Raw genomic sequence first — 13,797 nt, forward strand, 5'->3', positions numbered from 1 at the left:
ACACAATATAGACACTATATAGACCTATAGACACAATATAGACACTATATAGACCTATAGACACTATATAGACCTATAGACACTATATATACACAATATAGACACTATATAGACCTATAGACACTATATAGACCTATAGACACTATATATACACTATATAGACACTATATAGACACTATATAGACCTATAGACACAATATAGACACTATATAGACCTATAGACACTATATAGACACTATATATACACTATATAGACACTATATAGACACTATATAGACCTACAGACACTATATAGACACTATATAGACCTATAGACACTATATAGACACTATATAGACCTATAGACACCATATAGACACTATATATACCTATAGACACTATATAGACACTATATAGACCTATAGACACTATATAGACACTATATAGACCTATAGACACCATATAGACACTATATAGACCTATAGACACTATATAGACACTATATAGATAATATATAGACCTATATACACTATATAGACCTATAGACACTATATAGACACTATATAGACCTATAGACACTATATAGACACTATATAGATAATATATAGACCTATATACACTATATAGACACTATATAGACACTATATAGACCTATAGACACTATATAGACACTATATAGACCTATAGACACCATATAGACACTATATAGACCTATAGACACTATATAGACACTATATAGATAATATATAGACCTATATACACTATATAGACCTATAGACACTATATAGACACTATATAGACCTATATACACTATATAGACACTATATAGACCTATATACACTATATAGACCTATAGACACCATATAGACACTATATAGACCTATAGACACTATATAGACACTATATGTACACTATATAGACACTATATAGACACTATATAGACCTATAGACACCATATAGACACTATATAGACCTATAGACACTATATAGACACTATATGTACACTATATAGACACTATATAGACACTATATAGACCTATAGACACCATATAGACACTATATAGACCTATAGACACTATATAGACACTATATGTACACTATATAGACACTATATAGACACTATATAGACCTATAGACACCATATAGACACTATATAGACCTATAGACACTATATAGACACTATATGTACACTATATAGACACTATATAGACACTATATAGACCTATAGACACCATATAGACACTATATAGACCTATAGACACTATATAGACACTATATGTACACTATATAGACACTATATAGACACTATATAGACCTATAGACACCATATAGACACTATATAGACCTATAGACACTATATAGACACTATATAGACCTACAGACACTATACAGACACTATATAGACACTATATAGACCAATAAACACTATATAGACATTATATAGACCTATAGACACTATATAGACCTATAGACACTATATAGAGACTATATAGACCTACAGACACTATATAGTCCTACAGACACGATATAGACACTACAGACACTGTATAGACCTACAGACACTATATAGACCTATAGATACTATATAGACACTATATAGACCTACAGACACCATATAGACCTACAGACACGATATAGACCTACATACACTGTATAGACCTACAGACACTATATAGACCTACAGACACTGTATAGACACTATATAGACCTACAGACACTTTATAGACATGATATATATACTATATAGGCCTATAGACACTATATAGACACTATATAGACCTACATACACTATATAGACACTATATAGACACTATATAGACACTATATAGACCTACAGACACCATATAGACCTATAGACACTATATAGACCTACATACACTATATAGACCTACAGACACTTTATAGACACTATATAGACATACATACACTATATAGACACTATATAGACCTACAGACACTTTATAGACACTATATAGACCTACAGACACCATATAGACCTATAGACACTATATAGACCTATAGACACTATATAGACACTATATAGACACTATATAGACCTACAGACACCATATAGACCTATAGACACTATATAGACCTATAGACACTATATAGACACTTTATAGACACTATATAGACATACAGACACTTTATAGACACTATATAGACCTACATACACTTTATAGACACTATATAGACACTATATAGACACTATATAGACCTACAGACACTATATAGACACTATATAGACCTACATACACTATATAGACACTATATAGACCTACATACACTATATAGACACTATATAGACACTATATAGACACTATATAGACATACAGACACTTTATTGACACTATATAGACCTACATACACTATATAGACACTATATAGACCTACAGACACTTTATAGACACTATATAGACCTACAGACACTATATAGACCTACAGACACTTTATAGACACTATATAGACCTACAGACACTATATAGACACTATATAGACCTACAGACAATTTATAGACACTATATAGACCTATAGACACCATATAGACACTATATAGACCTATAGACACTATATAGACACTATATATGCCTACATACACTATATAGACACTATATAGACACTATATAGACCTACAGACACCATATAGACCTATAGACACTATATAGACCTACATACACTATATAGACACCATATAGACCTACATACATTATATACACCTACAGACACGATATAGACCTATAGACACTATATAGACCTACATACACTATATAGACCTATAGACACTATACAGACCTATAGACACTATATAGACACAATATTGACCAATATACACTATGTAGACCTATAGACACTATATAGACCTAAATACACTATATAGACCTACATACACTATATAGACCTATAGACACTATACAGACCTATAGACACTATATAGACACAATATAGACCAATATACACTATGTAGACCTATAGACACTATATAGACCTAAATACACTATATAGACCTACATACACTATATAGACCTATAGACACTATATAGACACTATATAGACCAATATACACTATGTAGACATTATATAGACCTATAGACACTATATAGACCTATAGACACTATATAGAGACTATATAGACCTACAGACACTATATAGACCTACAGACACTATATAGACACAACATAGACCTACAGACACTGTATAGACCTACAGACACGATATAGAACTACAGACACTATATAGACCTACAGACACTGTTTAGACCTACAGACACGATATAGACACTATATAGACCTATAGACACTATATAGACACTATATAGACCTACATACACTATATAGACACTATAAGGACCTACAGACACTTTATAGACACTATATAGACCTACAGACACTATACAGACACTATATAGACACTATATAGACACTATATAGACACTATATAGACACTATATAGACATACCGACACTTTATAGACACTATATAGACACTATACAGACACTATATAGACACTATATAGACATACCGACACTTTATAGACACTATATAGACCTATAGACACTATATAGACACTATATAGACACTATATAGACCTATAGACACTATATAGACCTACATACACTATATAGACACTATATAGACACTATATAGACACTATATAGACATTATATAGACCTACAGACACTATATAGACCTACAAACACTTTATAGACACTATATAGACCTACATACACTATATAGACCTACAGACACTATATAGACCTACAAACACTTTATAGACACTATATAGACCTACATACACTATATAGACCTATAGACACTATATAGACCTATAGACACTATATAGACCTATAGACACTATATAGACCTACATACACTATATAGACCTATAGACACTATATAGACCTACAGACACGATATAGACCTATAGACACTTTATAGACACTATATAGACCTACATACAATATATCGACCTTTGGACACTATATAGACACTATATAGACACTATATAGACCTATAGACACTTTATAGACACTATATAGACCTATAGACACCATATAGACACTATATAGACCTACATACACTATATAGACACTATATAGACACTATAGACCTACTATAGACCTACTATAGACCTATAGACACCATATAGACACTATATAGACCTACAGACACTATATAGACCTACAAACACTTTATAGACACTATATAGACCTACATACACTATATGGACCTACAGACACTATATAGACCTACAGACACTTTATAGACACTATATAGACCTACATACACTATATAGACCTATAGACACTATATAGACCTATAGACACTATATAGACCTATAGACACTATATAGACCTACATACACTATATAGACCTATAGACCCTATATAGACCTACAGACACTATATAGACCTATATACACTATATAGACCTATATACACACTATATAGACACTATATATACCTACAGACACTATATAGACCTATAGACACTATATAGACCTATAGACACTATATAGACCTATAGACACTATATAGACACTATAAGGACCTACATTCACTTTATAGACACTATATAGACCTACATACACTATATAGACCTATAGACACTATATAGACCTATAGACACTATATAGACCTACATACACTATATAGACCTATAGACACTATATATACCTACAGACACTATATGGACACTATATAGACCTACAGACATTATATAGACCTATAGACACTATAAAGACACTATAAGGACCTACAGACAAGTTATAGACACTATATAGACCTATAGACACTATATAGACACTATATAGACACTATATAGACCTACAGACACAATATAGACCTATAGACACTATAAAGACACTATAAGGACCTACAGACAAGTTATAGACACTATATAGACCTACAGACACTATATAGACACTATATAGACCTATATACACAATATAGACACTATATAGACCTACAGACACTATACAGACACTACATAGACCTATAGACACAATATAGACACTATATAGACCTACAGACACTATACAGACACTACATAGACCTATAGACACTATACAGACACTATATAGACCTACAGACACAATATAGACACTATATAGACACTATACAGACACTATATAGACACTATATAGACACTATATAGACACTATATAGACACTACATAGACCTATAGACACTATATAGACACTACATAGACCTACAGACACAATATAGACACTATATAGACATACAGACACTATATAGACCTACATACACTATATAGACACTATATAGACCTACAGACACAATATAAACACCATATAGACACCATGTAGACCCTATATAGACCTACAGAAACTATATAGACCTATAGACACCATATAGACACTATATAGACCTATAGACATTATATAGACACTATATAGACCTATATACACTATATAGACCAATAGACACTATATAGACCTATAGACACTTTATATACCTACAGACACAGTATAGATACTATATAAACCTACTATATGCTACAGTTTTGGCATTGTAAGCTATCAAAACTCATAGACCTACAGCTCCAGGCTCAATGCAAGGTTGACAGAGAGAGAATAAGAGAAGGCCCTACAGATCCAGGCTCAATGTAAGGTTGACAGAGAGAGAATAAGAGAAGGCCCTACAGATCCAGGCTCAATATAAGGTTGACAGAGAGAGAAGAAGAGAAGGCCCTACAGATCCAGGCTCAATATAAGGTTGAAAGAGAGAAGAAGGGAAGGCCCAACAGATCCAGGCTCAATGTAAGGTTGACAGAGAGAGAATAAGAGAAGGCCCTACAGATCCAGGCTCAATATAAGGTTGACAGAGAGAGAATAAGAGAAGGCCCTACAGATCCAGGCTCAATATAAGGTTGACAGAGAGAGAAGAAGAGAAGGCCCTACAGATCCAGGCTCAATATAAGGTTGAAAGAGAGAAGAAGGGAAGGCACAACAGATCCAGGCTCAATGTAAGGTTGACAGAGAGAGAAGAAGAGAAGGCAGGTATAAAAAGTAGTTACCTGTGTCTGTGGTGGGGTGGGTTATGTTTTTCAGCCATGGTAGAGAGAGAAGTTGCCGAGGCGTTGGATATAACCGGCCAACTGACCGACTGACATCTGGGGTTAACACTTCTCTCTCTATCCCCCAATCAATGTCTTCCTCTCTCTCTCTCTGTCTCTCTGTCTCTCTCTCTCTCTCTCTCTCTCTCTCCTTCTCTCTCCCACATAGCTGACATTCTTCAACTAAGCACAACAGCAGGTGCGCTCACGGATCAAGTTCTCGCCAGTCTGTGGCCGTACCGCTCCTCCGCATCTTTCCCTGCGTGCCATGACATGAGCCTGTAGTGCACTGGGCCATACAGCCTTGGCCGCATACCACCCGTGGCAGGGTCGGGTTCAGGGAGAGGAGGGGGAAATCTACAGATATAGGATCATAATTTGATCACTATTTTGTTGCTGAGAATTTCCTATCGGGATATGCAAACTTGTAAAAAGCCTCGTAAAAGTTTGTAATTTCCACTTTAAAATGTCCGATATGATTTGGTCTCAACGAAAAACGTATCAACCCCTACAAAACATTATAGCTGGATTATGTAACTTTTTTGGGGGGGGGGGGGGGGGCGAACCCGACCAAATTCACATAGAAATGTGAGTTATAGATTTGTCTCATTCAAAGCCAGTCTAAGAAGACAGTTCTATGTGCATTATTTCTACGCTTCCGCGCTCAAGTTCAGTTTTAGATTTTTTTTTTTGTCCACCAGCTTTAAACAGCTAAACAATATTTTATATATAATATTTTAATATTTTTGGTTATGTAAAATATATTTCAGAACGGTTTAGATGGTACATTGTTTTTTAAGGGGCTTGTAAGTAAGCATATTCACGGTAAGGTGTACCGGTTGTGACAAATACATGTGACAAATACAATTTGATTTGATTCTCTACACAATAACTGCTTGTTTTGCCACACAAACTGTAACTAGGTGAATTAGTAAAGTTTTGGTAACCAGGAAATGACAAGAGTGATTTCTGCATATAGCACCTTTAATTATAGCCATATCCACATGATAATTCACATTTCCTGTCGCTGCAAGGATTATTTTCCTGCTGTCGTTAACTGGCTCAAATTAAGACCTTACATCTGTAGGGGGAAGATATGGGGAGACGGGGGACATCGGGACTAAAATAAGACCGCAGCTGTTCTTGAGACCAGAAACTAAGACATCCGTATCTTAAAGAAAAGAACAACTCGCTGGGGCGCACACTGGTTGAATCAAGTGTTTCATTTCAATCAAATTACGTTGAAACAATGTGAAATAGACGTTAAATTGACGTTTGTGCCCCGGTGGGAAAGGTCAACAGGCCTCTAGGTGATATTAAACCTGCTAATACGTACAAGTAGTTCACCTCTATCTCTCTCCATCAGGGTTGGGGTCAATTTGAATTGAAGAAAAAAATATTTGACGTAAATAGTTTCTCCATTTGAGCTTACTAAATAAGAAGTCATTGGAAAAATACACTACCATCCCGGAGTCGCCTCTTCACTGTTGACGTTGAGACTGGTGTTTTGCGGGTACTATTTAATGAAGCTAGGGAATTTAGGGAATCTGTTAGTAGCTAACAGCTAGGTATAGTGTTATAGTCTGGACCTGTAGGGAATCTGTTAGTAGCTAACAGCTAGGTATAGTGTTATAGTCTGGATCTGGAGGGAATCTGTTAGTAGCTAACACCTAGGTATAGTGTTATAGTCTGGACCTGGAGGGAATCTGTTAGTAGCTAACACCTAGGTATAGTGTTATAGTCTGAACCTGGAGGGAATCTGTTAGTAGCTAACACCTAGGTATAGTGTTATAGTCTGGACCTGTAGGGAATCTGTTAGTAGCTAACACCTAGGTATAGTGTTATAGTCTGGACCTGGAGGGAATCTGTTAGTAGCTAACACCTAGGTATAGTGTTATAGTCTGGACCTGGAGGGAATATGTTAGTAGCTAACAGCTAGGTATAGTGTTATAGTCTGGACCTGGAGGGAATCTGTTAGTAGCTAACAGCTAGGTATAGTGTTATAGTCTGGACCTGTAGGGAATCTGTTAGTAGCTAACAGCTAGGTATAGTGTTATAGTCTGGACCTGGAGGGAATCTGTTAGTAGCTAACAGCTAGGTATAGTGTTATAGTCTGGACCTGGAGGGAATATGTTAGTAGCTAACAGCTAGGTATAGTGTTATAGTCTGGACCTGGAGGGAATCTGTTAGTAGCTAACAGCTAGGTATAGTGTTATAGTCTGGACCTGGAGGGAATATGTTAGTAGCTAACAGCTAGGTATAGTGTTATAGTCTGGACCTGGAGGGAATCTGTTAGTAGCTAACAGCTAGGTATAGTGTTATAGTCTGGACCTGGAGGGAATCTGTTAGTAGCTAACAGCTAGGTATAGTGTTATAGTCTGGACCTGGAGGGAATCTGTTAGTAGCTAACAGCTAGGTATAGTGTTATAGTCTGGACCTGGAGGGAATCTGTTAGTAGCTAACAGCTAGGTATAGTGTTATAGTCTGGACCTGGAGGGAATCTGTTAGTAGCTAACAGCTAGGTATAGTGTTATAGTCTGGACCTGGAGGGAATCTGTTAGTAGCTAACAGCTAGGTATAGTGTTATAGTCTGAACCTGGAGGGAATCTGTTAGTAGCTAACAGCTAGGTATAGTGTTATAGTCTGAACCTGGAGGGAATCTGTTAGTAGCTAACAGCTAGGTATAGTGTTATAGTCTGGACCTGGAGGGAATCTGTTAGTAGCTAACAGCTAGGTATGGTGTTATAGTCTGGACCTGGAGGGAATCTGTTAGTAGCTAACACCTAGGTATGGTGTTATAGTCTGGACCTGGAGGGAATCTGTTAGTAGCTAACACCTAGGTATAGTGTTATAGTCTGGACCTGGAGGGAATCTGTTAGTAGCTAACAGCTAGGTATAGTGTTATAATCTGGACCTGGAGGGAATCTGTTAGTAGCTAACACCTAGGTATAGTGTTATAGTCTGGACCTGGAGGGAATCTGTTAGTAGCTAACACCTAGGTATAGTGTTATAGTCTGGACCTGGAGGGAATCTGTTAGTAGCTAACACCTAGGTATAGTGTTATAGTCTGGACCTGGAGGGAATCTGTTAGTAGCTAACACCTAGGTATAGTGTTATAGTCTGGACCTGGAGGGAATCTGTTAGTAGCTAACACCTAGGTATAGTGTTATAGTCTGGACCTGGAGGGAATCTGTTAGTAGCTAACACCTAGGTATAGTGTTATAGTCTGGACCTGTAGGGAATCTGTTAGTAGCTAACACCTAGGTATAGTGTTATAGTCTGGACCTGGAGGGAATCTGTTAGTAGCTAACACCTAGGTATAGTGTTATAGTCTGGACCTGGAGGGAATATGTTAGTAGCTAACAGCTAGGTATAGTGTTATAGTCTGGACCTGGAGGGAATCTGTTAGTAGCTAACACCTAGGTATAGTGTTATAGTCTGGACCTGGAGGGAATCTGTTAGTAGCTAACACCTAGGTATAGTGTTATAGTCTGGACCTGGAGGGAATCTGTTAGTAGCTAACAGCTAGGTATAGTGTTATAGTCTGGACCTGGAGGGAATCTGTTAGTAGCTAACACCTAGGTATAGTGTTATAGTCTGGACCTGGAGGGAATCTGTTAGTAGCTAACACCTAGGTATAGTGTTATAGTCTGGACCTGGAGGGAATCTGTTAGTAGCTAACACCTAGGTATGGTGTTATGAACCCTACTAGTTTAAGTAGTACAAGTCTTCAATACTCACTTGACCTCTTCGTCCCAAATTACTCCCATTTCCCTATTTAGTGTATTACTTTTGACCAGAGTGCACTATATAGGGAATAGGGAACCATTTGGAACGGAGACACTATCATTCTCTAAAGATATACTGTTTAGTCCTTCCTCATCACTCAGTGAACATCAGCTTGCCTGAGAGAGAGAAGGGGTATAGGGGTGGCAGGTAGCCTAGCAGTTAAGAATGTTGGGGCCAGTAACTGAAATGTTCACTGGTTCGAATCCCCGAGCCAACTATGTGAAAAATCTGTTAATGTGCCCTTGAGCAAGGCACTTAACCTTAATTACTCCTGTAAGTGGCTCTGGATAAGAGCATTTGCTAAACTACTAGAATGTAACATTTAGAGGGTGAGGGGGGGAGTGAATACTTAGGTTCCATGTGTAATTGCATGGCACAGTCTGTTCAACACTCCAAATGTATTTTTCATTGACCAATGGCGCCCTCTGATGGTGAAAATAGCACAATGCCTCAAAACTCATATACTCCCTCTTCACTGTATTGAGCCCCCTAAAGGTCAAAAACAGGGGAATGGTTTTAAACATTCCTCCTCCATTCATTTTTTCACAGGGAATTTTTTTGAAACACTTAAAATAAGGGCTGAGTTTTGTGAAGGCTTTACCCTGACCCTTACCCTTTCATGTCAATATCTTTGGACAGGGTGACTTTTATCAATATATTTGGCTCTATTTACTCTCAGATTTGACATGGTTATCAAAACGCCACGTCAGGGTAGACCTACACGAAACACAGCCCATATTTGAAGTGTTTCTAAAATCCCCTATGGGGGGAAATTAATGGTGGAAAAAACAATTGCAACTATTTCCTTGTTTGACCCCTAGGATTTATGGGTATTATGACTCATACTGTGGTACTCTTTAAGTATGCAGTCATATGGTCTATTGTTATACCCTGTAGGTCGAAGCCATAGACATTGAAACCAGTAGCACGTGGTCCTGTGTGACGACAAATGTCAGAATGGATCAGTATTTAATGAAATATCTAGTAGTCAGAATGGATCATTATTTAATGAAATATCTAGTAGTCAGAATGGATCACTATTTAATGAAATATCTAGTAGTCAGAATGGATCATTATTTAATTAAATATGTAGTAGTCAGAATGCTAACGTATAGAATTGTTTTAAGATGGTCATAAAATAGATCATTTCGACATTTAATTTTTTATCTTAGGACCCCTGTAGGTACAAAAATATATATAAACAGGCCTCCCGAGTGGCGCGGCGATCTAAGGCAATGCATCGCAATGCTTGAGGCGTCACTACAGACCCGGGTTTGATCCCAGGCTGTGTCACAGCCGGGCCGTGACCGGGAGACCCATGAAGAGGCGCACAATTCGCCCAGCGTCGTCTGGGTTAGAGGAGGGTTTGGCCGGTCGGGATTTCCTTGTCCCATGGCACTCTAGCGACTCCTTGTGGCAGGGCTGGGCGCCTTCAAGCTGACTTCGGTTGTCAGCTGGGCGGTGTTTCCTCCGACGCATTGGTGCGGCTGGCTTCTGAGTTAGGTGAGCAGTGTGTCAAGAAGCAGTGGGGGTCGTGCTTGGCAGGGTCGAGCTCTCGACCTTCACCTCTCCCGAGTTGCAGCAAGACTGGATATCATGAAATTGGAGGGAAAAGGATAAAAGTACACACAAAAAAAGTATATATAATTATATACAGTACCAAGTAAACAGTTTGGACACACCTACTCATTCCAGGGTTCTAGAACACCTACTCATTCCAGGGTTCTAGAACACCTACTCATTCCAGGGTTTTTCTTTATTTTTACTATTTTCTACATTGTAGAATAATAGGGAAGACATCAACACTATGAAATAACACATGTGGGAATTAAGTAGTAAGTAACCAAAAAAGTGTTAAACAAATTAAAATGTGTTTTATATTTGAGATTCTTTCAAAGTAGCCACCCTTTGCCTTGATGACCCTTTGCCTTGTATTACTGACTGTAAACCCTGTATGACTGACAGTAAACCCTGTATGACTGACAGTAAACCCTGTATGACTGTCATTAAAGCCTGTATGACTGACAGTAAACCCTGTATGACTGACATTAAAGCCTGTATGACTGACAGTAAACCCTGTATTACTGACAGTAAACCCTGTATTACTGACAGTAAACCATGTATACACCCTGTATGACTGACAGTAAACCCTGTATAAACCCTGTATGACTGACATAAACCCTGTATAAACCCTGTATGACTGACAGTAAACCCTGTATTACTGACAGTAAACCCTGTATTACTGACAGTAAACCCTGTATAAACCCTGTATGACTGACAGTAAACCCTGTATAAACCCTGTATGACTGACAGTAAACCCTGTATTACTGACAGTAAACCCTGTATTACTGACAGTAAACCCTGTATTACTGACAGTAAACCCTGTATACACCCTGTATGACTGACAGTAAACCCTGTATAAACCCTGTATGACTGACAGTAAACCCTGTATAAACCCTGTATGACTGACAGTAAACCCTGTATGACTGACAGTAAACCCTGTATGACTGACATTAAACCCTGTATAAACCCTGTATGACTGACAGTAAACCCTGTATTACTGACAGTAAACCCTGTATGACGTCATCGTGCAGCCATCTTGGTACTTCTCCTCCATTGTAAATAATATTTTGGAAGTTTTATAAATACATTTACAAATGTCTACATTATTTTTTTGACAATTGTATTATATTACAGACACCTTTAATGCATGTTAATTATATTATGTGAGTTAAACATAAAACGTTTAAAAGGAAATAATATATATTTAGAAAATACTTAAATATTTTAGTGCTAATTTTACTGTCCCAACTACAACATCAACAAAAAAATACTTAAATACATTTAATTCTGTAAACTTTTAGAGTAAATACTGTAGAATTCCATTAATTGACGGAATTCATTGGGGCGGCAGGGTAGCCTAGAGCCGTAACCGAAAGGTTGCAAGTTCAAACCCCCAAGCTGACAAGGTACAAATCTGTCGTTGTCATTGAAAATAAGAATTTGTTCTTAACTGACTTGTCTAGTTAAATAAATTGACTGCTTTTCTGCCAATATTGCCGACCGGTGGCTTTAAAGCCTCTCATTGGCCATAACATAGCATCATAGCTAAAACGCATAGAATAACACACAGGTTTTGAAGTGTCTATCGGAGGGATTTGAAAGTCACGTTATTCGCAGCACATTTACCCCAGATGACTCGGCTGAAGTTGTCACGAGCCCCATGTTAGGCGCAAACTTTATATTGGCGGAAAGAGAGGATGAGCTGCAGACACTACAAGAAACGGTAAATCTAGCAGAAACACACCGGGAACTATTCAATATTCAAAATGACCAACGCACGGGTGCTTCAATCGATTTAAACTCTCGTAGGGGATGTGCTTATACATAATAGTCTAGGTCTTATAACTCACCAGAGTCCTTTTCCAAGAGGAAAAGGATAAAACAACAGCCAACACTGGAGTCTAGTCGAGGCTACTTTCAGTTTCAACAACCAATAAGAACATCAGTTGACTCCTCCTCATGTTATTCTGTCATTATAACCTGGGAGTGGGCAGCCGGTCAGGATGTGTCACACAGAGTTGTTGGTTATTTACTGGAAATGAGTTATTACCAAATGGCATCCTACATAGGGCTCTGGTCAGAAGTAGTGCACTATATAGGGAATAGGGTTCTATAGGGCTCTGGTCAAAAGTAGTGCACTATATAGGGAATAGGGTTCTATAGGGCTCTGGTCAGAAGTAGTGCACTATATAGGGAATAGGGTGCCATAGGGCTCTGGTCTAAAGTAGTGCACTATATAGGGAATAGGGTGCCATAGGGCTCTGGTCTAAAGTTGTGCACTATATAGGGAATAGGGCTCTGGTCAGAAGTAGTGCACTATATAGGGAATAGGGCTCTGGTCAGAAGTAGTGCACTATATAGGGAATAGGGTGCCATAGGGCTCAGGTCAGAA

At 37.6% G+C, this 13,797-nt stretch overlaps 1 protein-coding gene across 3 annotated transcripts in view; it reads right to left on the reverse strand.

The window, feature by feature from the left end:
- Window positions 1-6,351, reverse strand: part of LOC118962093 (aminoacyl tRNA synthase complex-interacting multifunctional protein 1) — a 46,473-nt gene extending 40,122 nt beyond the window's left edge. Inside the window, exon 1 of one of the 3 annotated variants that reach the window (XM_090185708.1) lies at window positions 6,015-6,351. In XM_090185708.1, the coding sequence (XP_090041834.1) occupies window positions 6,015-6,052 (38 nt within the window). In that variant the 5' untranslated portion in view covers window positions 6,053-6,351. The remainder of the gene's footprint in view (window positions 1-6,014) is intronic. The other 2 variants (XM_090185707.1, XM_090185709.1) reach the window with 2 other exon arrangements.
- Window positions 6,352-13,797: the final 7,446 nt, after the last annotated feature.

This window comes from Oncorhynchus mykiss, chromosome 9, assembly GCF_057628025.1.
Source record: "Oncorhynchus mykiss isolate SJ-2025 chromosome 9, ASM5762802v1, whole genome shotgun sequence".
In the NCBI taxonomy this organism is placed as follows: Eukaryota; Metazoa; Chordata; class Actinopteri; order Salmoniformes; family Salmonidae; genus Oncorhynchus; species Oncorhynchus mykiss.